Source organism: Microtus ochrogaster, unplaced genomic scaffold (assembly GCF_000317375.1).
Source record: "Microtus ochrogaster isolate Prairie Vole_2 unplaced genomic scaffold, MicOch1.0 UNK23, whole genome shotgun sequence".
Lineage (NCBI taxonomy): Eukaryota > Metazoa > Chordata > Mammalia > Rodentia > Cricetidae > Microtus > Microtus ochrogaster.
This window is the reverse complement of record NW_004949121.1, coordinates 3,169,070-3,194,787: the sequence shown is the minus strand read 5'-3', so window position 1 is coordinate 3,194,787 and position 25,718 is coordinate 3,169,070. Positions and strand designations below refer to the sequence as shown.

Sequence of the window (25,718 nt, the reverse complement as noted above, 5' to 3'; positions counted from 1 at the left end):
GTTAGAGTGCTTACGTCCACTTTCCATTTTCTGCCCTCCAGTGTACTGGCACGCGCATTCGCACGCGCGCACGCACACACACACACGCACCACAAATATTTAGAAAAATATTCAAACTCCTACACAGTTTAACTGCACCTGCCGTTCTAGCTAATCTCCTTCCTTTGCCAGACAGGTAAAGGAACCTATGCTTGACTATGCAGCTGCTGGTTGGGGTCTCGGCTCTCTCCAGGTGCAGCGGTTGACTGTAGAGACCAGCCCACCTAGCTCAGGCAGAACACATGCCTAATCAAAACACAGAATGAGGTGAAATGAATGGTTGCTGTTCTAAGTCACCATGTGTGGGTGGATTTTTACGTTGTAGAGACCAACTGACACATTGCTTAAAAATGGAGGTGAAAGTCACGCCTCCCCATGGGGTTCTTGGTGTTGGCTCAGTGAAGAAACAGTGTGGCATGTGAACAGCCACTATGGTGGTCTGAGTGACTTGAGGGTTCCATGCCTCTGGCTGGCTAAGCTGAACAGTAAGAGCAGCGATTTCTGTGGTGCCCACACTCAGATATTTCTCACTTCTTGTAGGCTCCAACTTCCAGATGCTTCCAGGATCCAGGGGTCTGAAATCCAGTTAACTGCCAACCATGGCATTGGCACAGAGGCCGCTGTATACAGCCTCACCATATGCACCCAGCATCCCTAGCTATTTTAATTCTTTTTACCAGAGGGACACCTCAAAAAGACCGCCAAAAATCAATGAAAAGGTCTTTACACAGAAGGATGGAGCAGCCGTGTGCACTGAATTTGTTAGGGAGTTCTTATTTTAAGCTTCCAAACAAATGGCAGTGGCTTATAAATTGGGCCACAGTCCCTGGGCCTTTCAGACACCCTTCTTCCCTAGGAATTCTGTCTCTCAGAAAATGCATTACCCTTGATGGCAGAGCCAGCTCTCTGTCCTCTCTGGCACACAGACTAGGATATCTTAAATATATCTGCTCTCTCTTTAAGTCAAATCAGAGAAATCAGAAGGCCCCAGATGGGCTTGTAATGTGGCTGTGGATCAAGCAACTTAACATTTTTTTTCTCATCTGTAAACCAGTAGTCTATCTCTATATCTTTCTTTTAAGTATGGTATTTCTTAGGGCTCTGGGTATCGTGTCACGTGACTGGAAACACCTAGGATGTTTAAAGCTTTTAAATCTCTCAGCAGTGAAGGAGAGGGCCCAGAAGCTGCAGGGACACTGCTTGTCTTGACAAAATATCACACTGCTAAGCTGGAATGTGGCTGCTGGCACTTTGATCACACGCATGGGAAGTGTGCGTGGCTTGATGCTCTCTGCTTTCCCCTTTGCAGCTTCTTAAATTAAACAAGACAGTGTATATTTTTTCTTAATTTCTTTTAATATTCCAACTAAGTTCTTAAATAATATTAAAATTTAAAATTCAGTGTAAATAAACTATGAATGGTGTGGCACAGCACTTATATAAACACACCTCAATTAACCCAATGCAAAAACCTGCTTCATGGTGTCTGATAGCGAGTCATATCGAAAAGCCTCTAGAAGGCACAGAGTCTAGCTTTCTTGCTTTCCCAAATGAGGAAGCTGTGCTTTGAAGAGATGATTTCCTTCAGCACAACTGCCAGAGAAGAGACAGAGCTAGCACCCTGGCCTGCCAGGAACTGCTAGCCAGTGTCTGTCATATTAGGGCTTTGCTGATCTCTAGAAGTCAGCTACAGTTATGGCCATGGCTGTGGCTACGGCTATGGCTACTGTTATCGCTTTGGTTATGGCTACAGCTATGGCTACCATTATCACTTTGGCTATGACGACGGCTGTGGCTACCATTATCACTTCGGCTATGGCGACGGCTGTGGCTACCTTTATCATTTTGGCTACGACTATGGCCATGGCTGTGGCTACGGCTTTGGCTACCATTATCACTTTGGCTATGGCTATGGCTGTGGCTACCTTTATCACTTTGGCTATGGTGACGGCTGTGGCTACCTTTATCATTTTGGCTATGGTGACGGCTGTGGCTACCTTTATCATTTTGGCTATGGCTACAGCTATGGCTACCATTATCACTTTGGCTATGGTGATGGCTGTGGCTACCTTTATCATTTTGCCTACGACTATGGCTATGGCTGTGGCTACCATTATCACTTTGGCTATGGCTACTGCTACAGCTATGGGCAGTGAACTGTTTTGAACTTCCACCAATGCCAAGTGCTCTCTGAATAATAAGACATGGTCCTGACCTAGAGGAGCGACTGCCAGTATTTGGTTGCCCAGTGCCAAAAGATCAGCCCTGAAAACATAGCAGTATTCTAAAAGACAATACAAGTCCCTGTAGAAGAAACATTCAATTCATAGCACAAACTATTTTTGTTTTTTTAAAAAGGTCTTTAAGGTGTAAGAGGTAGCTGCAGCAATAATTGAGATTGTTAATGTGAGACAGGGAGGTGGTGCGCCATGTGGGGGGCACCAGACACATCTACTCTAAGAGAGCAGCATCTTCAACTACACAAAGGGCCTGTTTATCTCCTGTTGTCACTACAGGCAAATTCACTGCTTAGACTCAGCATCTGTTCTGGTTGGAAAGGACAATTTGTTCCTCTTTAGACATTTCTTGAGGTTTTCTGGATGGATTTAAAATATCCTAGCTTTTTTAATTATACAGTCCTTCTCCAGTAACTTCAAAGGTAAATTCAGGATCAGCGATAACAATGCCTGAGGAAGATAAAGATGCTAAGAGCTCAGCCTGATGGTGTCATCCCACAGTGTGTGTGTGTGTGTGGGGGGGGCTTCAGACGACTCCACCAGATATGCATGCTGCCCTGCCGTATGTGGGGGAAAGGCTGTCCCACAAGTACACAGCTCTGTGGAGAGCCATAGACTCTTCTGCTCCACAAAGACCTGCTTCCTAAGCGACCAAAGATACCAAATATAAAATAATACCAAAGAGAAAGATGATCTCATTGTGGTTTCTGATAGGAAGCAGAAATAATACAAACACTATCTAATCTCCGCATGAAAGTCAAATCTGGATTATCTACTAAACTTTAAAGAAAAAAAAAAGTACTAGCTGGAAAACCTGATGACCTGAGTTCAATCCTTGAGACCCAGAGGATGGAAGGAGAGAATCAACTCTTACAAACAGTTCTGTGACCCCTACACACATACCCAGGCATGTATACATAAATGAATAATAATTACTTATAATTTAAAAATTTAAAAAATAAGAGTCTCATATAGCCTACCCTAGCCTTGAATTCACTCTGTAGCCAAAAGTGACTGAACTTATGATCTCTCTGCCACTTTCCTGTTTGCCAAGATGACAGATGCAGCCATCGCACCCTGTTTACATGGTAATGGTGACCAACATCACTGCCGCTACCAGGCAGGCACTCACTCTTCTAACTGAGCTACATCACTAGCACCAAGGTCTCGATTGGGAAATCAGACTTCTGTAGGGGGTTTTGCCGTCTAAAGTATTGTAGCTGTGTTGTGCTGCAGAAGGCAGTGACTCATGGCCCTTAGAGGTCCCCTAGAAGACTGTGAGTGAGTCCCAGATCATCGGGCATTGAGTTATTTACATTGGTGGAGTTGGCTTTTGGAGATCGTGACTGTGCCTTGGTCCTTCCTTCTCGGAGAAAGCATTTGAGTTAGTTTGATTTTTACAGGAGTACACAGCTGAAAGACTTCGAACATTTTAAAGAGAGTTTGGATTTTTACAGAGATTGGATATTTTTAAGAGACTGAACTTTTGATGTGTTTGAATTTATAAGAACTGTGCCTTTTAATGTTATGTATGTTTTATGACATGTTATTAATATTAAGGCGCCATCTTGTGGATACACGAGGAAAGGAAATTTCTAACTGAAAAATGGTGTTTAAGTGTCAAGTTGGCCAGTTTTATGTCATCTTAACACAAGCTAGAGTGATCTGAGAGGAAGGAGCCTCAATTGAGAAAATGCCTCCATAAGATCCAGCTGAAAGACACTTTCTTTTCCTTTTTTTTATTTAAATTTATTTATTTATTTATTTTTTAAATTTATTTACTTATTAAGGATTTCTGCCTCCTCCCCACCACCACCTTCCATTTCCCTCCCCCTCCCCCATCAAGTCCCTCTCCCTCATCAGCTCAAAGAGCAATCAGGGTTCCCTGACCTGTGGGAAGTCCAAGGACCGCCCACCTCCATCCAGGTTTAGTAAGGTGAGCATCCAAACTGCCTAGGCTCACCCAAAGCCAGTACGTGCAGTAGGATCAAAAACCCATTGCCATTGTTCTTGAGTTCTCAGTAGTCCTCATTGTCCGCTTACAGCAGAAAGTCAGTACCCTCTCCCTCCTCACATCCCACTCCCTCATCCCCCCCCCATCCACTCCTCAGAGAGGATGAGGCCTCCCATGGGGAGTCAACAAAGTCTTTCATATCACTTGAGGCAGGACCACAGCCCTCCCCCCTGTATCTAGGTAGAATAAGGTATCTTTCCATGGGAAATGGACTCCAAAGAGTCAGTTCATGCACTAGGGATAAATACTGGTTCCACTGCCAGTGGCCCCACAAACTACCCAAGCCACACAGCTATCAGCCTCATTCAGAGGGCCTAGTTCAGTCCTATGCAGGTTCCCCAGCTGTCAGTCTGGAGTCAGTGAGGTCCCACTATCTCAGGCCAGCTGTTTCTGTGGGTATCCGTATCATGGTCTCTATCCCTTTGCTCATATTCTCACTCCTCCCTCTCTACAACTAGACTCCAGAGTTCTGCCCAGTGCTTAGCTGTGGATCTCTGCATCTGCTTCCATCAGCTACTGGATGAAGGTTTTATGATGACAATTGAGGTAGTCATCAATGTGGTTACAGGGGAAGGGCCGTTCAGGTACCCACCACTATTGCTTAGATTCTTAGCAGGGCTCATTCTTGTGGGTTCCTGGGAATTTCCCTAGTGTCAGGTTTCTCTCTAACCCCATAATGGCTCCATGTATTAAAATACATTTTTTCTTGCTCTCCCTCTCTTACCTTCCCCTAACTCAACCTTCCTGATCCCTCATCTTCTCCTCCCCACTCTCCTTCTCCCCTTCCCACTCCCTTTCCCCCACCCCCACATGTTCCCAATTAACTCAGGAGATCTTATCTATTTCCCCTTCCCATGGGCATCCATGTATGTTTTCTGGCTTCTCTGGGGTTGTGGACTGTAGGCTGGTTATCCTTTGTTTTACGTCAAATATCTATCTCTGAGTGAGTACATACTGTGTTTGTCTTTCTGGGTCTGGGTTACCTCACTCAGGATGGGTTTTTGTTGTTGTTGCTGTTGTTCTAGTTCCATCCATTTGCCTTCAAATTTCAAGATACCCTTGCTTTTTAAACTGGGTAGTACTCCATTGTGTAAATGTACCACATTTTCTTTATCCATTGAGGGGCATCTGGTTTGTTTTCAGGTTGTGACTATTACAAATAATGCTGTTATGAACATAGTTGAGCAAATGTCCTTGTGGTATGAGCGTGCATCCTTTGGGTATATGCCTCAGAGTAGTATTGCTGGATCTTGATTTCCAATTTTCTGAGAAACCACCACACTTATTTCTTAATTGGTAACCAGTGGGAGGGGACTGAGCCCATTGTGAGTGGTGCCAGACTGTCCTGGTTTCTGCAAGAAAGCAGGCTTATCAAACCATGAAGAGCAGGCCAGTAATGCTTTGCATCAGCCCCTACCTCTAAGTTCCCTCCCTGTTTGAGCTCCTGTCCTTCCTTCCCTCAGCGAGGACTGTTACCTGGAAATAAACCCTTTCCTCCACAACTTGCTGTTGGTCATACTGCTTTATCACAGCAATAGAAACCCCAGTTAAGACAGTGACCCACCTAGAAATGAGAAACAAGCATTTCAGAGAAAGTTCGACAAACTAAAGAGTGGGAAAGCTTGAGTATATACTTCTGCACACTGTCTTAGACAGTGATGTGATGAGCAGTGATAACAACTCCCTACACTGCTCCAAGCCTGCTTTGAGCAAGTCCAGGGAGACAAATAAACAATCCGTTGAGTTAGTTGGGAGACTTTTGGTGGGGCTGAGAGTCTCAGCAAGGCTGCATGACACAGTCATATAAGGAGTAAGTCTGGCTGTCCAGGGAGAAGCAGCAGGCTTTGTGATGGTAGAGAAACTCCATAGACAAAATTCAAGGAAAGTGGAGGCTCACCCAAAGGTAAGTGTCAGGGGCTGTGGTAATGTGCAACAGGGTGGTGCCTTTCAGAGCTACACATCTACATGAGTTCCGCATGCAGAGGTCTAGGGAATAGAAAGCTGGCACGTACATTTCTAGTGAATTCCTAGGAAACAAAGTGTTGCTGGTCCTGGGGTCTTGAGCTGAGTTTCCTAGGAGTTAGGTTAGGGATCTGTGTGGGAGCAGTCTCTCGCTTTTGCTCTGACTCTCCCCTTGTGTGTGTGTGTGTGTGTGTGTGTGTGTGTGTGTGTGTGTGTGTAAAGAATTATTTTGCACAGAGGGAAAGAGCTGAGCAGGAATTTAGAATAGATTCTCAGGGAAAGAAAGATGTTTGACCCTATTGCTGACACATAGGTCCTCGGGGCAGCAGAGTCCCCAGAAGGAGCTGGGGTTACATACTAACAATACTGAGTAGACATAATGTTTGGATTCATAATTTTGTAGTAGTGAACGAACACGAGTTGAAGGTGGGGAGAATGGAGATGGTCTAGGTAAGAGGCTTTTTCTGTCTTTGTATAAAGACACAGTTTTCCCATGAATATTGTCGGTGGGGAAGGAGAGAAATGGAAAGCATCCGGGGACAGAGGCAGAATGCAGAGGATTCGGTGACTGGTTTCAGGGAGAAGAGAGACTGGCCAGAGAAAGGAGGGGGATCTGGTTATTAGGGATGTCTTTCTTCTGGTGCTGAGGCTGGATGTGGGAGATTGTGTGGATACGGACCTTGAGTCCCTGGAAGACTTCCAGAGATGTAGATGCAAGCTTTGGAGTATATTATGAGCAGAGTATAAAACTAGAGGGGGTGGTTATGAGCATTCGAGCAGCGCTAAAGGTAAAAGAACAGAAGGATGGCCACGGGAGCATTAGCGGGGGGGGGGGGGCAGAAGAAAGGAGGGGTGTGGTTTCTTCTCCATGTGAGGCTATCAACCTCCTGGTACTGAAGCACTCACAACTCATGTGTCTCAGGCATCAGACAAGCGCAGCTGACGAGGGTTTCCCATGGAAATCTTGTCTGCACATGACACACGTGAAATGAAGTCCTGCTTCGTGTACATCACCATGTGGTCAAGTCAAGAGAATGTCTAGTCATGCAAACGCGTGGTTCTCCAGTGGGGGCTCTACTTGGCCATCTGAGAGAAGGAAGTCTCCAACCAGGAGTCATCAGAACTGCCCTGAGTAGCTAGGAACACCCTTTACTCCTAAGGGGGAGAGTTGGGTGTTGTGAAATGGGGACAGTCTGCGTCTATTTAGGCATGGCCAGGTGTCTGGTACTTATTATGTGCAATCATTGTTTTAAGATCCTACCTGCAGGGATGAGAATGAGAACTTATTAAATCCAGATTTAATATGGAACCTTACATGTAAAAACGTTGGGGAGAGCGATAGTGTGGCAAAAGCCAGACGTTCGCTGTAACTGATGCAGTTATAAATGAGTTGATGTTACATAAATGAATTCTAAAAAAAAAAAAAAAAAAATCCCATCCTACCCGCTTCTCTTGTATTTAGACTTTTCTTGTGGTTTTGTTCTTACTAAAGGACACTGGGATCTTCAAGGCTGTCTCCGTTGCATCTTTCCTTATACTACTGTGCACATCAGGAGCCCTGGAGGCCAGGAACCTTCAAAATCCCTGCCACTTCTGGGAGTTCCCAGTCCAGGCAGGTTGGTGTGCACCGCTGCCCCTAAGTGGACAAGCCTGGGAAGGTTTTAACCTTAAGAATATACCTGGACACAATCCTTTACAAACTGGGTGTGGCTAAATTTTTCAGCTACAGTGCTAATCCCATGCATCAGTTACCCAGTACATATCTTTACTGCAGTGGTGTTACTGTGAGTCTCCAAAGAAGCAACAGGTAGGGTGAATTAAACAAAACTTGAAAACCCTTTATCCCCACCCCCCTTTCTTTCTTTTCTTTGTTTCTCTGTGTAGTCTTGGCTCTCCTGAAATTCACTCTGTAGACTAAGCTGGCCTCAGATGCAGAGATTCGCTTTGTTCTGCCTCCCTAGCGCTGGGATTAAAGCCATGTGCCGCCGCCGCTCAGAAACTCTCCACTTCTCTAACGGTTTGTGTTCTCGTACTGGACAGAGCTTGATGCTCCCTGAGCCTCTGGGAATTCCCAAGAAGTGAATGACAGCCATGAATCTCTGACTCAAAGGTTCTCCGGGACCTAACACTTCCCAAGTCCTTACTTGGGATCCCAAGTGCCCCATGCTTTTTAGACAGAGTTGACCAAGGAGATAATTGGAGAAGGCTCGGCTGCAAGCTCTGGCCCTTGTTCAGGTGTTCTACCTGGCAACCTAACGGAAACTTAAACTTCAGCAGCAGCTCCCTGTCTGCCCTTGGGTGCCATCACGGGAAACCAGGGGTAGAGGAGGGAGAGAGGCATGTCCTTACCATGACTACAGCAGCAGCTCCCTGTCTGCCCTTGGGTGCCAGCATGGGAATCCAGAGGAGGAGGAGGGAGGGTGGCATGTCCTTACCATTGTCGTTACCTTGCTTGATCTCCTCTGCCGTCCGATCGATCAGCACATACAGAGACCACACCACGCAGGTGACGGCGATGACATGGAACGTGACGGAGCAGAAGATTTTCCTTCTCTCACTTGTGGTCATCTGGAGCTTTTCCCACTGCAAGCAGAAATGAGTCACTCACCACCGCGTTTATAACCAGAATATTTGGCTTTCAGTTTATGTTCCAGGCAGGGGTGTGCAATGCAGAGTCAACATCATGTTTTCTGTTTTACACCATGCTGCTATATTTATGTAAGTCCCTGCATTTGGAGAGCTATGAAATCATTACTGACAAAGTAAAGACAACTTGATTCATAAGAAACAATGTCCTCGTCTCCAAATAGATGAAGCTGGTCTGTACCTCATTCTGCAATAAGATTGAGGTAGGTTCCCAATACTGTATGATTTTGGCTGGTGTGGTGATGGATGGTTTAGCTTGTAACAGTTGGGCATGGTAGTGTGTGACTCTAATTCCAGCATGGGGAAGGCAGAGACAGAAGGACAACTGGGGCCCACTGGCCAGGCAGACTGCTGGAACCGATGAGTACCGGTTCAGTGAGAAACACTGTCACAAAACAAAACAACAACGCAGTGGAGAGTGGTGGGTGAAAACACGTGTGTGCGTACATGTTGCAGTCACACACACACACACACACACACACGTGATAATAAAACAGTAAGCTTTCCAGAAAAGATTTGCTTTCAGCTTCAGCCCATTGCAGTACCGCGTTAACAAGCAGTGATTGGCAGTTTTCGCTCCAGGGATCACCATGTAACTGGACAAGTGTCCTGTGCTTGGTAGGACAATTGGACAAGGATTTAGCAGAGGCTTGAGAGCTGCAAGAGGAAGTTAACTCCCTCTGTGTAAAGCTATCCTAGAGAGATAACGGTTCACATTTGTGAACTGGAAGGAGAACCTGCTGCGGGTCTCTCAGAGTACCCTTGACTCTTCGCTGCTTGAAAGCTGCAAGTGCTCCAACCATCACATGTCCCCCGAGTCCCACTCCTCAGAATGCTGGTGACTGCCCCCTCAGTCAGCAAAGCAAGAAAGGTCACAAGCTTTAGACATGAAGTAGAAATGAAGGTTTGTTTATCATAGTTTAAAACGGGTGTTTTCAACTTTTAAAGTCCTGGCAGTGGTAGGGTCACCTTTGCATGCTGGGAATATTTATTTTTGTCTCTTGAGTTTCCAGATATTATGAACCAGTATGCAAAGCTTTTTAATAAGCCCTGATTCTTTATGTCTTTGCTTAAGCAAAACGCTTGGAATTCCTAAAGATTCCTCTTTTTTCCTGCCCTAGCAACATGTGGGATTCAGTACAGTTCAATTAAAAGCAGGAAGAACATGTATCTAGGTCCGGGATCAGCCACTAGCTGGAGTTATTTACTTTGTCTGCACCCTGCTTGCCTCATGCTCAGAAGAAGAGTTTGTGGTAGCCAGCAGGGCAGGGATTGAGACTAGGGGCAAGGATCCAGGTGTGGGGGGCAGGGATCCAGGCTGGGGGAGGGATCCAGGCTGAGTGGACAGTTGCCATTCCTTGCTTAGCCCTGAGGTCTCTTGTGATCCCTGATAAATTCTGCACTTCCAAACTTCTTGGTTAAGGGAAGACATCACCTCTGACAGCATTTTCAGTGGCTAGCTACCTGGGCATCAATATTTTGCCTCATGGATCCAGGAATTGCCCTTTTGATCCTTGTGTTAGTTCTTTTCCTCTTTGCTATCCGGGTATCAAGAGCATCATGACCAGAAAGAGTATCCACAATCGTCCTGCAACCTCAAGGAAGAAAAGAGATCTCAAGCTATGTCAGCTGCAGCTATCCTTGTAGTATCCTATTCTACCCCAAAAAACAGACACTAGTGAGAATTGATCAATAAAGAATCGTGGATATCTGAGCACTGGATTTCAACAAAACTGCTATCACTTCTGAGAAAGACTGATTTTAAGATCTTGTTCCATCTTTGATATTTCTGTAAAGTTAATTAGAATAACACATAAATCAAAGAATATTACCATTTGCCAATATCATCTTGTGATTTGATAACTATCTCTCAAATCATCCTGGTATCAAAAAAGATGTGAAGTTGTACAATAATCAATTATTTCTGTAAGGAGATCTTCTGTATACTAGTGCAGGATATTAACTTTAGTAAACACATACACACACACACACACACAGAGTCCACCTTCAATCAGAAAATTGGCTTTAAAAAATCATAACAATCAGGACTTCTGAGACTGGAGAGGTGGCTTGGTGCTCACTGGCATTGCCAGGGACCTTGCCAAGGTCTTGGTTACATCGAGTCCTTCACAACCACCTGTGACTTCAGCTAAAGGTGATGTCGTGCTCTCTGGCTTTCCTGGAAGGAAGGCACAGAGATACCTGGAAATACAGATGAAAAAATCTCTTTTCAAAAATTGGGACTTATATCTAAAAAGCAATTTTATGAAATGAAATATATTGTCTAACATCAGGGGGTCTAAAAATGCCAAAAGTGGATAGGGTAGGAACAAATCATTGGCAAAGAACCCCGTGCCAGGCAATAGGAGCTCAGAGGCTGTTGCGTGTTAGTGAAATTAGAAGAGACGTTTTAAGGAGAAAGTGTAGGAAGGTCATCAACTTTTTCCACAGTGTAGATGCAGAACCACAGCGCCCTCTGCCATGTGAAGACATTATTGCATGTGGGCCTCTCCACAGGGCCTCCTTAGAAAGCAAGGCATTAATCAATTGTTCATGTCTGCACAGGTCCGTGTACAAACTTTTCAACAAAGCGTGTGTCATAACGGCAAATAGATGGAGGAAGTAAGTGTACAAGATTTATTTTAACAAGTTATGAAAGTACTGTAGTTTAGTATTTGCGATGTTGAAATTGAGACAGTAGCAAGCTTGGTTAGTAAAGACTGGGTGAAACAAAGTCAAACACTGAGGAAATCCACATTGCCTTTGTCTCTCTCTCCCAATGCCACAAAGCAATGTGTAACTTGTGCTCACATTCCCTGATTGCCTTGTGACACTTGGGACATCTCCTGCAGAGGCTCCTCTAGTTCTCAGAGCTTTTCCCACTATCAGCACCAGGTGACCTGGTAGACCTGCACATCACCCGCCCTACGGGGTGTCGCCAGGTAGCCCAGGCTAACCTTCGATTCACAATCCTCCTGCCTCAGTCTTTGGAGTGCTGATCTCACAAGAAGCAGACCTCATCACGCCTAGCTCCGTTCCCACATCTCTTTAATTCGACCACTTTGTATCTTCCTGTCATACGAGTCAAGTTTTCTTTCGTACCCTGAAATCACATCAACTATGGTTGGCCAAACAAACTGCTCTTTGTAGCTGGCGTGGTCTTTGCTTTCAGACTTCACATCCCCTGGTCTTAGGTCCTTGTTTTCATCACCCTTGGCCTTTGCTCTCTCACTGAGATGACCAAACATCGAAGCACAAAGCATAATTGTTTTAGTCCTTCCTTCCCCCTCTCCCTCCATCCCTTCTTTCTCTCTTTCCTTCTCTCCCTCCCTTCATCCCTCCTTCCTCTATTTCCTTTCTCCCTCCCCACCTTCCTTTCTTTCCTAATTCTTCTATGTATCTCTCTGATTTCTAACATAACCCAGAATTTCTAGAGACTCTATACTCTGATAGCTCAAATGATGCTCCTTGGTAGCACAGTCCCCATGGGTCCTTAGCAGTATTGTGTTTTTATACAGTCAGGGCAAGGAGTTTCCAGCCATCTGTTTCAACTATTGCCATAATTTCATTTGCATAAATTCAAAGCTGCATTTAACTGTTTGGAATTTTCTAAGTCTTCTTGTATTATTTCTGTGGAGTTAGTCATATACATCAGGTCTGAAATGCATTGCATTCTGTAGACACCATAACACAATCCATCATGTGAATGAGAGTTTACGCACACCTCTCAAAGGTTCTGTGGCGTGACACACTAGAGAAGCCTCTCGAGGTTCCAATCTAGAGTGGCAGTTCTGAAGAGTGTTCCTCAGAACCAGTGAGGGTACTGGGGAGTTTGTTAGTAATCTATTGTTTGGGGTTCCACCTCACAGTTACCAAATTGGAAATTGTGGCCACAGGGCTCCTGTAATCTGAATTTTTTCGATTATTGAGTGAGTGAGTGAGTGAGTGAGTGAGTGAGTGAGTGAGTGAGTGAGTGAGTGTGCACACATGCCACAGGATGGCTGTGGTGGTCACAGGACAGCTCTATTCTTAGACTGTGTGAATTCTTATATTAAATGCGGGCGCCCAGGTTTGGCAGCAGGGCCCTCGACCCACTGAAGCATCCCGAAGGTCTGCCATCCTGGTGTGAGCGAGCCCTCTGGTTACTGTGGCACAGTTGAAAGCCTGAGTTCCAATGAGGGTCTTTTGTAGAGTGGCCTTGGCGGAGTGCAGAAGCAGTGCTTGTCACTCCCAATCACAGACTAGGGAAGGTGACAGAATCAGCAGGACTTGACTGTCTCTAAAGCGAATATGTCACGCTGAATGAAAGGAAATCATATAACCAGTGAATTTGTTTAGAATAAAGTGGTTGGCAGTCAGTTCATTGCTCAGTAAAGCAGTTCCATTGCATTTTTAGCTTTACTTTCTAAATTAACGTTGAAGTGACAGGAAAACCTATTAAAATAGAATCATGTTATAGTTTCAAGTACTTTGGGAGGGAACCAAATCACAGTCTGAATATTTGTGAGGCATAACTTTTGAGATAAAAAGTCACAGCTAGCCGGGCGATGGTGGCGCACGCCTTTAATCCCAGCACTTGGGAGGCAGAGGCAGGCGGATCTCTGTGAGTTCGAGACCAGCCTGATCTACAGAGCTAGTTCCAGGACAGGCTCCAAAGCCACAGAGAAACCCTGTCTAGAAAAAACCAAAAAAAAAAAAAAAAGTCACAGCTACACCTGTAGCCAACCATTTAAGAACACCAGAAGGAAAGTTTACCTCTTCAGATCTTTAGTGGAATTCCTAAAAGTTTGATGGATGCTAGGAAAGCCACCCTAAACAGAGTAGCTGATTGAGGTTACTGAGTGACAGAGACAGTTACTGTCAAAGACAAGTCAGAAAGTGTCCCTGATGTGAGCCTGTCCTTACAGAACGACACCCAACTATCCATATGGATGCCCAGGCTTTGTTGCTGATAACTAAACCCTTACATGTTCTTTATGTGAATATTGGTGTTGCTTGGCACCTCTGTTAATGGGCCATAGTGAAAGGACAGTGTGTGTGTGAGTGTGTGTGTCCAGTTCCTTTGTTTCTCTTGACAATAGGGACAAGAGGAAAGGGTTTTGTATCATGACATTGCCGGGAAACACATTCAAAGGAATTTTGAATGGAAACAGGAAGAGATGGGCCACATATCCAGAGGCGACTGTGAAATACCCAATCAAAATAGAAATATTGTGTTGTCATTTGAAGAGTTTGTACATGGGTTAGTTTAGGATTGGAGGAAGTCATGGGTATCTGGTTGAAGTAAAGATAATATTGCAGGCAGTTAGCCATCTTACTAAAAATGACAGCTTAAGTTTACTCTAAAGGAGAAGAACAGTTGAGAATCTCAAATCAAAAGCTTTGTGTGGCTAATGCTCAAATTGAGTCTTCTTTTGCCTTTTGAACTCTCGAGTCATAGGAATTCTGCAAACAAGGCAGTAAATGTGCTCTGTTCTGGGAGGCTGCTATAATTCCAAGTAGTTTCCAGTGTTAGTTGTGAGTAATCTGGATTGTCATCTTGATAAAATTTGAGGTCACCGTGGAAACACATCTCCAGGTGTGTTCTTGAGGGATTATTCAGATTCTGTTAATTAATTGATGTGGGAAGATCTACTCTGAATTCTGAATATGAGCAGTACTATTCCAGTCTGGGGTTCCAGGAGAGAGAGAGAGAGAGAGAGAGAGAGAGAGAGAGAGAGAGAGAGAGAGAGAGACCTCCCTTGCCACAGTGAGCTGGATCCCCCGAGACTGTGAGCCCAAATCAACCCTAGCATCATCAGTTGTCATAGTAGTACGGCAAATAACTAACACAGCCAGAAGACAGAGCCCTGTGGAGGGAGCCACTTCTTTGCGCACCTGTACAGGTCTCTAATCCAAGGAATACTTAAGCTAAGATGGAAATTTCTGGGGTCAAATTCTAGCTCTGCCAATAAGGACTGTATAACTCACCTGAGGTTATTTTGTTTGTTTGTTTTTGTTTTTGCTTTTTTGCTCTTTGACAGCCAGTAATTTATTAACATTACATATGGTCCAAGAACATTCAAATAAGGACTCAAATTAAATCAGATGTTCAAATCTTCTTCAAACATCATAGCCGATGATGCCACACTTGCCTGTGCTCTCTCTGCTATCAGAGCCACACCTCAGTGGCCACCAAACCATTTCACACAGTTTCCTGAACTGTAAGTTGTTTGAAGCCAACTGTTTCAGCCCTTTGAATTCTCTGTCCTTTCATTTCCTCACATCTAAAGTGCTGACAAGAATGGCTGGTGCTGGTACGTGCCAGCAAATGCAAATACTGAAGAGTACCCATAGCTTAAAAAGCATCTGGTGAAGCTGGGCAGTGGTGGCATATGCCCTTGATCCCAGACCTTCAAAAGCAGAGACAGGTGGATTTCTATGAGTTCAAGGTCAGCTTGCTCTACAAAGTGAGTTCCAGGACAATCAGAGCTGTTGCACAGAGAAACCTTGTCTCAAAACCCAACCAACCAATCAACCAACCAACCAACCAACCAACCAACCAACCAATCAACCAATCAATGAGCATTTTTCAGTTATCATAATGTGGACTCTGTCGTCTCACATCCAAGTGGACTTGGACTGTCCTCACCCTCTGGATAAACTCAGAATGTTGGTGCCATCTCTGAGGGGTAGGGATCATATCTGATCCTGCAGAATTAAATCATCCACCCAACCCGTTTTGCAACAAGGGCTAAATTTTTCTGAGTTATCAAACCTCATAACAGTAGGATTTATTCTGTTAACTATAAAGACAAAGAGAGGTAAAAGTAAGCTGCTTTGCATATCGTAGGTGATATCATCTAAAAGATTATATACTTTTGGTTTCTTCATCTGTTAGGAGTGAATACAATATATTACAGATTATCTCAAATGCCCAATTGTATGTTTTCTTTTAATAAAAGGTTAAGGGACCCAAACACCCCAAGATTGAAGGTACAGCTCAATGAGTCATTCCTTATCAAAGGGTCCTTCCCTAGCATGCATGAGACCTGTAGGTTCAAGTCCATATACAAACATAAGTATCCCAAGGCTTCAATGTGAGGTGTTTGTGCAAGGTTATGTCTGCCATGTGAAATGCAGAGCTTGGGCAGCAGTCGGGTGGACACGTCCCAGGGAAGCTATCCTGACTACCTCAGCAATAGCAGTGCTCTTGGTTCATGTGGATTTTTAGAGACCTCAGATTGTTAAATTTCCTAAGGTGTTTGAAGCTCCAAGAGAGTATTTTCCTGTGACATGTCCCGTTAGAGCTCACTCACATGATGCTCCTGTCCTCAGAACACAGAAGTGGAGAAGTGAAAGCCGTCAAATGCAGCTTGTCAAAAACTCCAGGGGTCGCTAGAACACCATTTTAAAGATGTAGTATGAGGAGTGGTTAGTTAAAGCGAGAGTAGCAAGGGGATGCTGAGCAGATAGGGTGGTTAAGTTTGTACCAAGAACTGTGAAGTGTAACTCAAGCTGTTACATACATGGTGTACTCTGATGATGCAGAGAGGAGTGTAAGTTTGCAGAAGAGAAACCATCTGAAAGCAAAGATAATGGCAGAGTCTGGGACCAAAGACCATGGAGGACATAGAGTGAGAACGGGGAGCAGAGAAAGAGCTGGAGAAGGAGCACAGGTCAGACGCATTCACCTTAACACCTTGGAGCGCCACTGGAGCCAGTTTGATTGACACTCCTGTTAAGTATACACTGACAAAAAGCTTTACTTTACTTGGGGCAAAGTAAAGTATATCCCTTATATATCTCACTTTCCTCTTTGGTAAAATTGGGGAACAATATCATCTGCTTTAGTTTGTGCTGTTGGTGCTCAACCCGGCACTGCACAGATGCCAGACACACACTAGACCACTGAGCTACAGCCATAGCTCTGCAATGCTCTCCCTTGTGTGGATGGGGTTGTGTCGTATATTATACACATATATACAGCACACTGTAAGGCAGCAAACTGGAAATCACAGCCAGTTTTTGAAACAAAGTTCCATTAGGTGTGCAGTAGGCTTCAAACAATGGTAATGATTCATTTATTTCACTGTAGCAAACTTGATCTGCCTGGGTCCCCACCATCTCTTTCATTATCCTGCTCCACTCATTTTCATAGACTGCACCATGTCTGTGGACAGCCGAGTTTGTGAAGCTTCAAGGGACTGAATAGCCGAACGGCATGAAGCAAAGTTGGTCAGGAGTTCGGAGGTGAGCAGGCCTCCAGTCTCTTCTGTGAAATGACAGAGTGACTGCATGCCACCTGAGCATATCCTTCTGCGTACTTGAAGCCATCCCCATACGAACTGTTGTGCCAAGAATGGATACAAGACCGTAGTATCCAGGGAATGAGGGCAAGGAAGAGGGTGGAACGTGATCAAAGCACAGGTGCCTTTTCCTGCGGATAATTTAGAGCCACAGTTGGCGGGATGTACAAGTGACAGAAACGGAGCACAGCTGAGACTAAAGTTCTGTGTTATCAAATTTACCCAAAATATCCTCCCTAATATACGTGTCCATTATATAAACCTACACTATAGATTCATTAATATTTAATTGTGCATAAGCCCAATTCTAGATTATCGAGATGTTTTCTTTTATACCGTTCCCCTCATCGCTCCATTGTTTTCCACGAAGCCTTTTGTGATGGGTTTTTCCAGCCACATCTTTGTAATTCCGGTGTAGGGGATGGCACAGCAAAATTTTCCACTAGAGGGTGCAGTGCTACCACGAAGACGATTTGGGAGCTCAGAGGAGAAAGAGAAACATGTGTTTTTGATTAATCTATCTTGAAGGCACGATAATATATGCTACCCAGACACATCTGTGTGGGCCCGGTGGGTAGGCAATTAAAATGGCAAATTCTTAGGCTGCGTCGTGGACTCATGGCTTGGGGTAGGAACTATGAGTCTGTATTATTAGTGTGAATTCCAATGGTTTCGTGTAGGGAAAGGACTGAGAGTTACTTCCCAAAGAAAAGAAGTATTTAGAAGAATATTTTAGAGAGATAATGGAATATATAATAACAGTTTTGTGCTAGTGATCCTATTTTTCCCTCCTTTTTATGTTTCCCCCAAATCTACCTATATCGGAGTTGCCATTATCATGTTAAAAACGTAAATTAGTTAAATTTCAATTAACAGATTAAACAAAGTTGTTTTGTTTTTTTTAAATATTGGTTATTCTGTTTTCTTCTGGAGGTTCTTGGGAGAAATAGCAAGTCATTTGCTTTGGAGAAGTCAACAGGGCTGTTTCACCGTGTTGATGCCTCAGCAAATCTATGGTGCTATGTTCATGGGGATATTTAATTATGCACACAAAAGGAACCACGTTGTATTTCTGAAAATTTACGTAGATTTAGGGGCTCCTGGAATCAACACAGCCATGTGTCTATTGACCGGGCTGCTCTCTGGGAAGCCTGTCTCTCATGCTGATTTCTGCCCAATGTGTCTCCTTTGTTCCTCTTTAGTGATTCTCCACAGCACGTGTAGGGGCTACTCAAGCCAGATCGCTCTTCCATCGCTCAGTGATCATAACCTTGGACGGAGGAGAGTTTTCATTTGCCAAGCAGACTCACAGAGATTGGGAATATTAGAAGGCAGGCTGTTTGTCTCTTGGAACAGAGTCAGTCAATACTGTTTTGGCTGCTCTGAACCAGTGAATGTGACCAAGCTGGTCTCAAGCCTAATATGATCCCCCTGCATTCCAAGAACTGGGGTTGCAGGTGTGTACCTCCAGGCCTGGTGAGAAAGACATAGTTTATTTATTTGTCTATCTATTATTTATTTGTCATTTATTAATTTATTTATTATTACTACTGATCTTTTAAGACAGTCTCTCTACATAGGTCTGGCTTTTCTGGAACATACTGCATAGACCAGGCTGACATCAGATTCAGAGAGATTCACCTGCCTCCTGGCCTGACTGAAAAGATAATTTATTTTATTTTTTTATTATTTTTTTTTTATTGAAGAAAAAAAAAATTCTGCCTGCTCCCAGCCTCCCATTTCCCTCTCCCTCCTCCCACTCCTCTCCCCCTCCCCCACTCCTCTCCCCCTCCCTCTCCAGTCTTAAGAGCAGTCAGGGTTCCCTGCCCTGTGGAAAGTTCAAGGTCCTCCCCCCTCCGTCCATGTCTAGGAAGGTGAACATCCAAACAGGCTAGGCTCCCACAAAGCCAGAACATGAAGTAGGATCAAAACCCGGTGCCATTGTCCTTGGCTTCTCATCAGCCCTCATTGTTCGCCATATTCAGAGAGTCCGATTTTATCCCATGCTTTTTCAGTCACAGTCCAGCTGACCTTGGTGAGCTCCCAATAGATCAGCCCCACTGTCTCCGTGGGTGGGTGCACCCCTTGTGGTCCTGACTTCTTTGCTCATGTTCTCCCTCCTTCTGCTCCTCATTGGGACCTTGGGAGCTCAGTGAAAAGATACTTTAAATCGCTCACTTTCAAACCCTCATTTTCTGGAAGAAACAAAGGCCCAGAACATGAAACTGGGGTGACAGTAGATTTTTTAAATTAATCTAATAAAGCAAGTACCATATTGTACAGGGCGCTATTCTAGGTGTTGGGAAAGATCGCTGATTAGGGTGGCAGCTGTGGAGTTTAAAGTATTTTATAGATTAAGAGACTGCACATCAATAAGTGATAATAGGCTTTGATTTTATAAGCACTTATGTTGCTTTTTCAATTGCATTTCATTGTGTTGGAAAATATCGCTCTAGAATATTCCTTTAGGTGGCAGCAAAGAGAGAGAAAAGTTTCTCCTTGGAACCCACAATAAACTCCCTTCTATGGGCAATCAATCCTTTGTCTGTACTTATTTCCTTGGATCAAAAACAGTCTTATCTTCCCAGTCTGTCCCAACTCAATGCTACTGTCAGATCTCAATATTGCACAGAAAATTCAATTAGAGCTGAAGGTTTTTTTTTTTTTAACTGAGTCTTTTAACCACTTTATTTTGAAACAAATCTGAAACATTTATATTGCATTGCATCGAAAAGGGAAGCAAGTTCAGTTTTAATGTATAACTCATTGATTCAGGTTTTAGAACTGGTAATGCATTTAAATGAATAGTATCTGTGTTAAAATATCAGAAATCAGTTTTAAAATTATTTTGACATGATGCATGACTTTTTAAACTTGACATTTTAGTCTCTATTCTTTTGTTTTTATTTTTCAAGACAGGATTTCTCTGTGTAAAAGCAGTGGCTGTCCTGAATCTCGTTTTGTAGACCAGGTTGGCCTCAAACTCTCAGGGATACACCTGCCTCTGTTTCCTGAGTGTTTCTACTCTTTACTGATGTATACATATGCAGAAGAGAGAGTGGTGGACATGTCTGTAAGTCAGAGGAATCTATGGGAGTCTGATGTCTCCCTTTAATATATGGGCTCCAGGGATCAAACTCGGGTTGTTAGGTTTGGTGGCAAATGTCTTTATGAGCTGAACCATCAGACCTGGACCATGATGCCTGAGCATTTGACCCAGTATATCATACCAGAACCTGTTACTGCCATTATGAGACATAGCCATAGAACTTCCTCCAGAACCTAAAGATAGTTTGTTCTTTCTTTCTTTCTTTCTTTCTTTCTTTCTTTCTTTCTTTCTTTCTTTCTTTCTTTCTTTCTTTCTTCTTTCTTTCTCTTTCTTCCTTCCTTCCTTCCTTCCTTTTTTCTTCCTTTCTCTCCAATTTCTTCCTTTTTCTCTCTTTCTTTCCTTTCTTCTTAATTTTCTCCTTCCTCCCATTTGTCCTCTCTCTTCTTTTCTCACTCTTCCGTCCTTTCTCTTTTTTCTAATTTCTTTTTCTTTCCTTTCTTCTTCCTTCTTTATCCTTCTCCTTTTTTATCCTTCTCCTTCTTCCTCCTCCTCCTCCTTTTCCTCCTCCTCTTCCTCCTTCTCTCTCTTTCATTCAGAAAGCACTGAGGTTTCTAAGCATGCACAATTTCCTCTTAAAAATTTTGTGCAGAATATTGTGTTTATATTTCCGGGGCATCAACCATGGTTTTATGAGTTCTCTCAAAGAGAACTGACACATGTTCCATATTAGAAACTTTTGCTTTAAATTGTACTACTATGACTTAATATAAATATGAGCTTGCAAAGAATAGGGAGGCATTGGATTTGAGGTTCAGAGACTTGATGTGTTTGGAAAATAGAGTGTGCTTGTGACCACAACTGGCCAGATGTCCTCATTTTCCATGAGCACAATGGGTTCTACATCCCAAGGCTGATTCTCACTTGGTAGTGGGAGTGATGGTTAATAATATTATTGCTTTACAGAATATAGAATCATCGAAGAGGTAAACTACTGGGCATGTCTATGAGAGAGTTTCTCAATTAAGTGCAGTAAAAATACCCACACTGAATGCAATTGACACCATGTCATAGGCTGAGGTCTTAGACTGAATAGAAGGAGAAAGTGAAGCTGGTGAGGTGGCTCGATGTACAGAATTTGCTGAGCAAAACTCGTAATCTGAGTTCAGTCCTTGGAGCCCAGGTAATAGGTTGAAGGAGAGAAGCAATTCAATAACATTGTCCACACACAATAATAATGCCATTGAAAAATTAATTGTTATGTGAATTCAGACTGTGAATGCAATATGGCTGACTGCCCCATGCTCCTGTCACCCTGCCTTCCCTGTCAGTCACCATGGTATTCTCTGTCACTTTCTCTGTCACCCTGCCTTCTCTGTCACTGTCCCTTTCTCCCAGCCTTCTCTGTCCACTTCCCTATACTTTCAATTTATAAACCAAAGCAAACCCTTCCCTTCTTAAGTTGCTTAATTTGATAGAAATTATTGTCACAGCTACAAGAAGAGTAACAAAAATAAGTGGGAGAAAATGAGACATGCTCATTCACATATGGGAACAGTCACATGTGTGCCAATTTTGGCATCACTGAAGGGGGACTCTTTTCACACTACCATGCATAATGTCTTCAGGGAGAAATGGGTTTGGAATAAGGACACCCCCAGGGGCCTCAGGCTCTAATTCAGTTGTAAGGATGCCAGAGTGATTTCTTGGGCATTAGGGAACTGTGCCAGATTGTTTCCTGCAATGGCCCCTTAGGTTAGCATGCTCTGAGACCTGGCAATATTCACATTTTATACAGATGCCATATTTCTGTTGGATGTTTAAGAATATGAAGATGTCATAGGGGACATTGCTCAGTCAAAGAGCACTGGCCTGGCATTAATCCTCAGCATGGAGGACAAAAAGGAAAACTCTTATTTTAAAGACCTATTTTGTAGTTGGCTACGTTCTTTCCTTTTTATTAGAAATCTTATAAAAATAGGGTGGCCTTGCTTCCTTTTCTATACCCTTCATTAACAGTTATCTATGATTGAGGCTTACTCTTGATTGCTGAATTTACTACATACTGAACTATTTCCTCTATTGAAGAATCAACTGCTAATTCCTTGGAATCACTAGATCTCATTATTGCAGAAGAAATTACTAAGTAGTCCGACATTAATCTCATTATCTCTTCTAATGAGAAGAAAACAACAACAACAACAACAACAAAAAGCAGCCAAATCCAAAGAAATTGCATGAGGTGGTTCATGAACTTCATCCCAGCACCCAGGAATGGACTGTATGTGAGCTCTAGATCAGCTTGGGTTACAGAGTGAGGTGCTGCCTCACAAAAACAACCAATCATGGCCTGTGAGATGGCTCAGTGGATAAGGGCACCTGCTGCTGAACTGGATGACTAAAGTTCAATACCCTGGTCCCACACGTAATGTGGGATTCCCCTCTGTATGCTATGAATATGTTCCATTGCCATTGGTTAATAAAGAAACTGCTTTCTGCCAATGGCTTAACAGAATATAGTCAGGCTGGAAAAGATATATAGAGAGAGTAGGTGGAGTCAAGAGGAGATGCCATGTAGTTGCCGAAGGAGAAAGATGCCTGCTGGAACCTGCTGGAATCTTGTCAGTAGGCCACGACCTCATGGTGATGCACAGATTAATAGATATGGGTTAATTTAAGATATAAGAGCTAGCTAGCAATACACCTGAGTGATTGACCAAGCAGAGTTTTAATTAATACAGTTGCTGTGCGATTATTTTGGGTCTGGGCAGCAGGGAACAAATGAGCAGCCTTGGCTTACACACATGTTAGAAGGAGAGAATCGATTTTCATGGGTTACCTTCTTATCTCCCTATGTGTGCTGGGGCACATGTGTGTGCATGTGTGCAAGTACATGAACACACACAAAATAAAAGAATTAAAAAAATAACCAATCAAACTAACAACACCAACAAAGAGGTAACGTTGTCACTAAACTGAAAATGAGGCAGGGCTCTAATATTTCCATCTAAGTATCTCTTTTCTATTGACGATCATAAGTATCTTCTGATTGACTGTGCTATAAGGGGAAGGGTCAGGGAATTTTAGATTATCTTAAACTATAAAGTATCGTCTGGGACAGAGGTTTGGCTGAGGATGTGCATAAGGAAAGAAAGGCATAAGAAGAGAGGAAAGTGGCCAGGTAGTCAAGGCTCTTGCTACTTGGTCTGAGTCAAGCAGTGCAGAGTTTAGGATTGACACAGACTGGTTAGTAGGCAGAGAGAAATCGATGGCATTCCCTGAAGTCCTTCATGCAATTGCTTGCAAAGAAGTTTTACAATTACTTGATATAGAAGTCAATGCCATAAAAGACATGGATGTAAGCTAGCCTCTTCTGGAGGAAAGAATGCGAATAGTATGTCTGTCCTTCTGAGGAGACAGGGATGGGGGAACAGAGGGAGGAGGGGCAGGATGAAGGTACTTTTCTGGTGCTGAACTCACCAATTGTCAGGTGAAATCTACAGTGCGGCCAGTCCCTGGGCTCAGATTCATAGGAACAGATGAGGGCCAGCCTGAGCTATGCAGGAAGAGTAAACGAACTTCTGGCACTCGCAGGAGGCAGACGACAGACGTGGAAGTCCCAGGTCATGGTAGTCAAATGGGTCACATTCACCAAATCTCCAGGCACTACGTGCATGGGGTTCTTAGGGTTAACAAAAGGCCATTTGTGCAGCCATGAGGATGAAGGGGAGAAAAGGGAGCAGCTTCTAGCCCTACGGTACTCCAGAGGAGAGGACCCTCATTCTGCTGTGAGAGAAGGTCTCACCAAGGATGACTTCTGCTTTGGAGAACACTGTTATTCTTATGGGTAAACTCCCCTAACTTCCTGTCTTCAGACTAAGTGCATATTTATAACTGCTTCAGGCTTCTCACTTCCTTTCTTCTTATTTGTGAGGACAAAAGGGCCTGTAAAGTCCAAATCAATCATGTCCTGCAACTATTGACCGAACAATACTTTTCCATTTATTTTTACTTGTCCTTCTTGGTAGTGCCTTTCCTCCAACATGGGAATCTACCTCTTTGTCTTTATATTTCATTTCACAATGTTATCATTTTTATCAACTGCCTATTCATTGTAGATAATTTATAAAATATAGAAATTTAAAACAGATAAAAATTATTCATAATTTCACTTGCAGTTTTTCTTTTTTATATGTACATTCAGATCTGCTGGAATATAAGCATTCAAACTTTTAAAAATGTAACTATAAATCTGTGTCTGTTTTGTTTTCTTAGCACTTGAAGGATGGAGTGGGGATGCAGGCAGTTGATGATTTAGAAAGTGAAAAGATTGCCCCCTTGAGGGTGTTCATTGTCCTTAGAGGGCAGAGAAAGACAGGAGAGAGCTAGTACATCACAACAGGGGCGGGAAGTGGGGTGGTGATAAGGAGGCTATCCCCTTACAGAGAAAGAACAATTGCTTAGGAAACAGCTGGAAAACAGTCCAGCAAAGAGCCTCTGGGTGACACAGGGTTGAAAGATGGCCGAGGGACGACAAGCAGGGAACAAGAGACAGCAATGGAAAGGGAAAACGTCAGACGAATATGTCTTTTCTTTCATGTACAGAATCTACATTTAAAGCACACACTTACATATGACATAAGAGATCAGGATGGGTACAGCTGGGAGGAATGGGAGCAGCAAGGCAAAGAGCATGAGGGGTGAGGAGAGCACATGCAAGGTGCAGTGACATGTCCGTGCAAGTATCATAGTGAAACTCAGTATTTTGTACACTAATTAGAAAGAACTCAATAAAAATTAAAAATAAGGCAAGGACAGGAGCCATACAGGGTCTGAGTCCCCTCTTAAAGACCCCTGTCCTTTCCTTAAGACTTATCTTGCTGTGTCTCATGCATACCGTTCCTCACTCCATCACTCCAGTAGTGCCCAAGAATGGAGGCTACCCATTGGTTGCCTAGCAGGGGTGTTTCCTTCCATGTTGTATACTTCTGCAAGTAGCTGTCTGCATTGTCAGAATGAGAATCCCTTTTAGGATGCTCCAGAGCCTTTGCATGTACAGGGGCCAACATACAGGGCTCTCTTGAGGAAGGTTGTGGAGATACCTTCTCTATTCTCAGGAAGGAGAAGCAAGAAATGAATACTGGGAGCCACCCACCCCTGCTTCCTGCTTGGTTAGAGACGACAACAGCTTTATTAAGATAAATTCCCACTTGCAATGGACATATTTGAACTGTAAAAGTTTACAGTTCTTACCTGATAAGCATGCTTGGTTTGTGAAACCATCCACACAATCTGGGAGACTAGACTACAGTCACTCTCTTTAGGCTACCAGGAGACTACGGTCAATCTCTGCAAGCTGTGGGAGACTAGACTACAGTCAATCTCTGTAAACTATAGGAGACTAGACTACAGTCACTCTGTGTAGAGACTAGACAACAGCCAATCTCTGCAAGCTGTGGGAGACTAGACTACAGTCAATCTCTGCA

At 43.6% G+C, this 25,718-nt stretch overlaps 1 protein-coding gene across 4 annotated transcripts in view; it reads right to left on the bottom strand.

The window, feature by feature from the left end:
* The window catches only part of March1 (membrane associated ring-CH-type finger 1), an 817,915-nt gene that overhangs the window by 5,364 nt on the left and 786,833 nt on the right, over window positions 1-25,718 (bottom strand). For 2 of the 4 annotated variants that reach the window (XM_026789574.1, XM_013354007.2), the window contains one exon: window positions 8,700-8,835. In XM_026789574.1, the coding sequence (XP_026645375.1) occupies window positions 8,700-8,835 (136 nt within the window). Of the gene's footprint in view, window positions 1-8,687; window positions 8,836-25,718 lie in introns of all 4 variants that reach the window. The other 2 variants (XM_026789573.1, XM_013354006.2) reach the window with 1 other exon arrangement.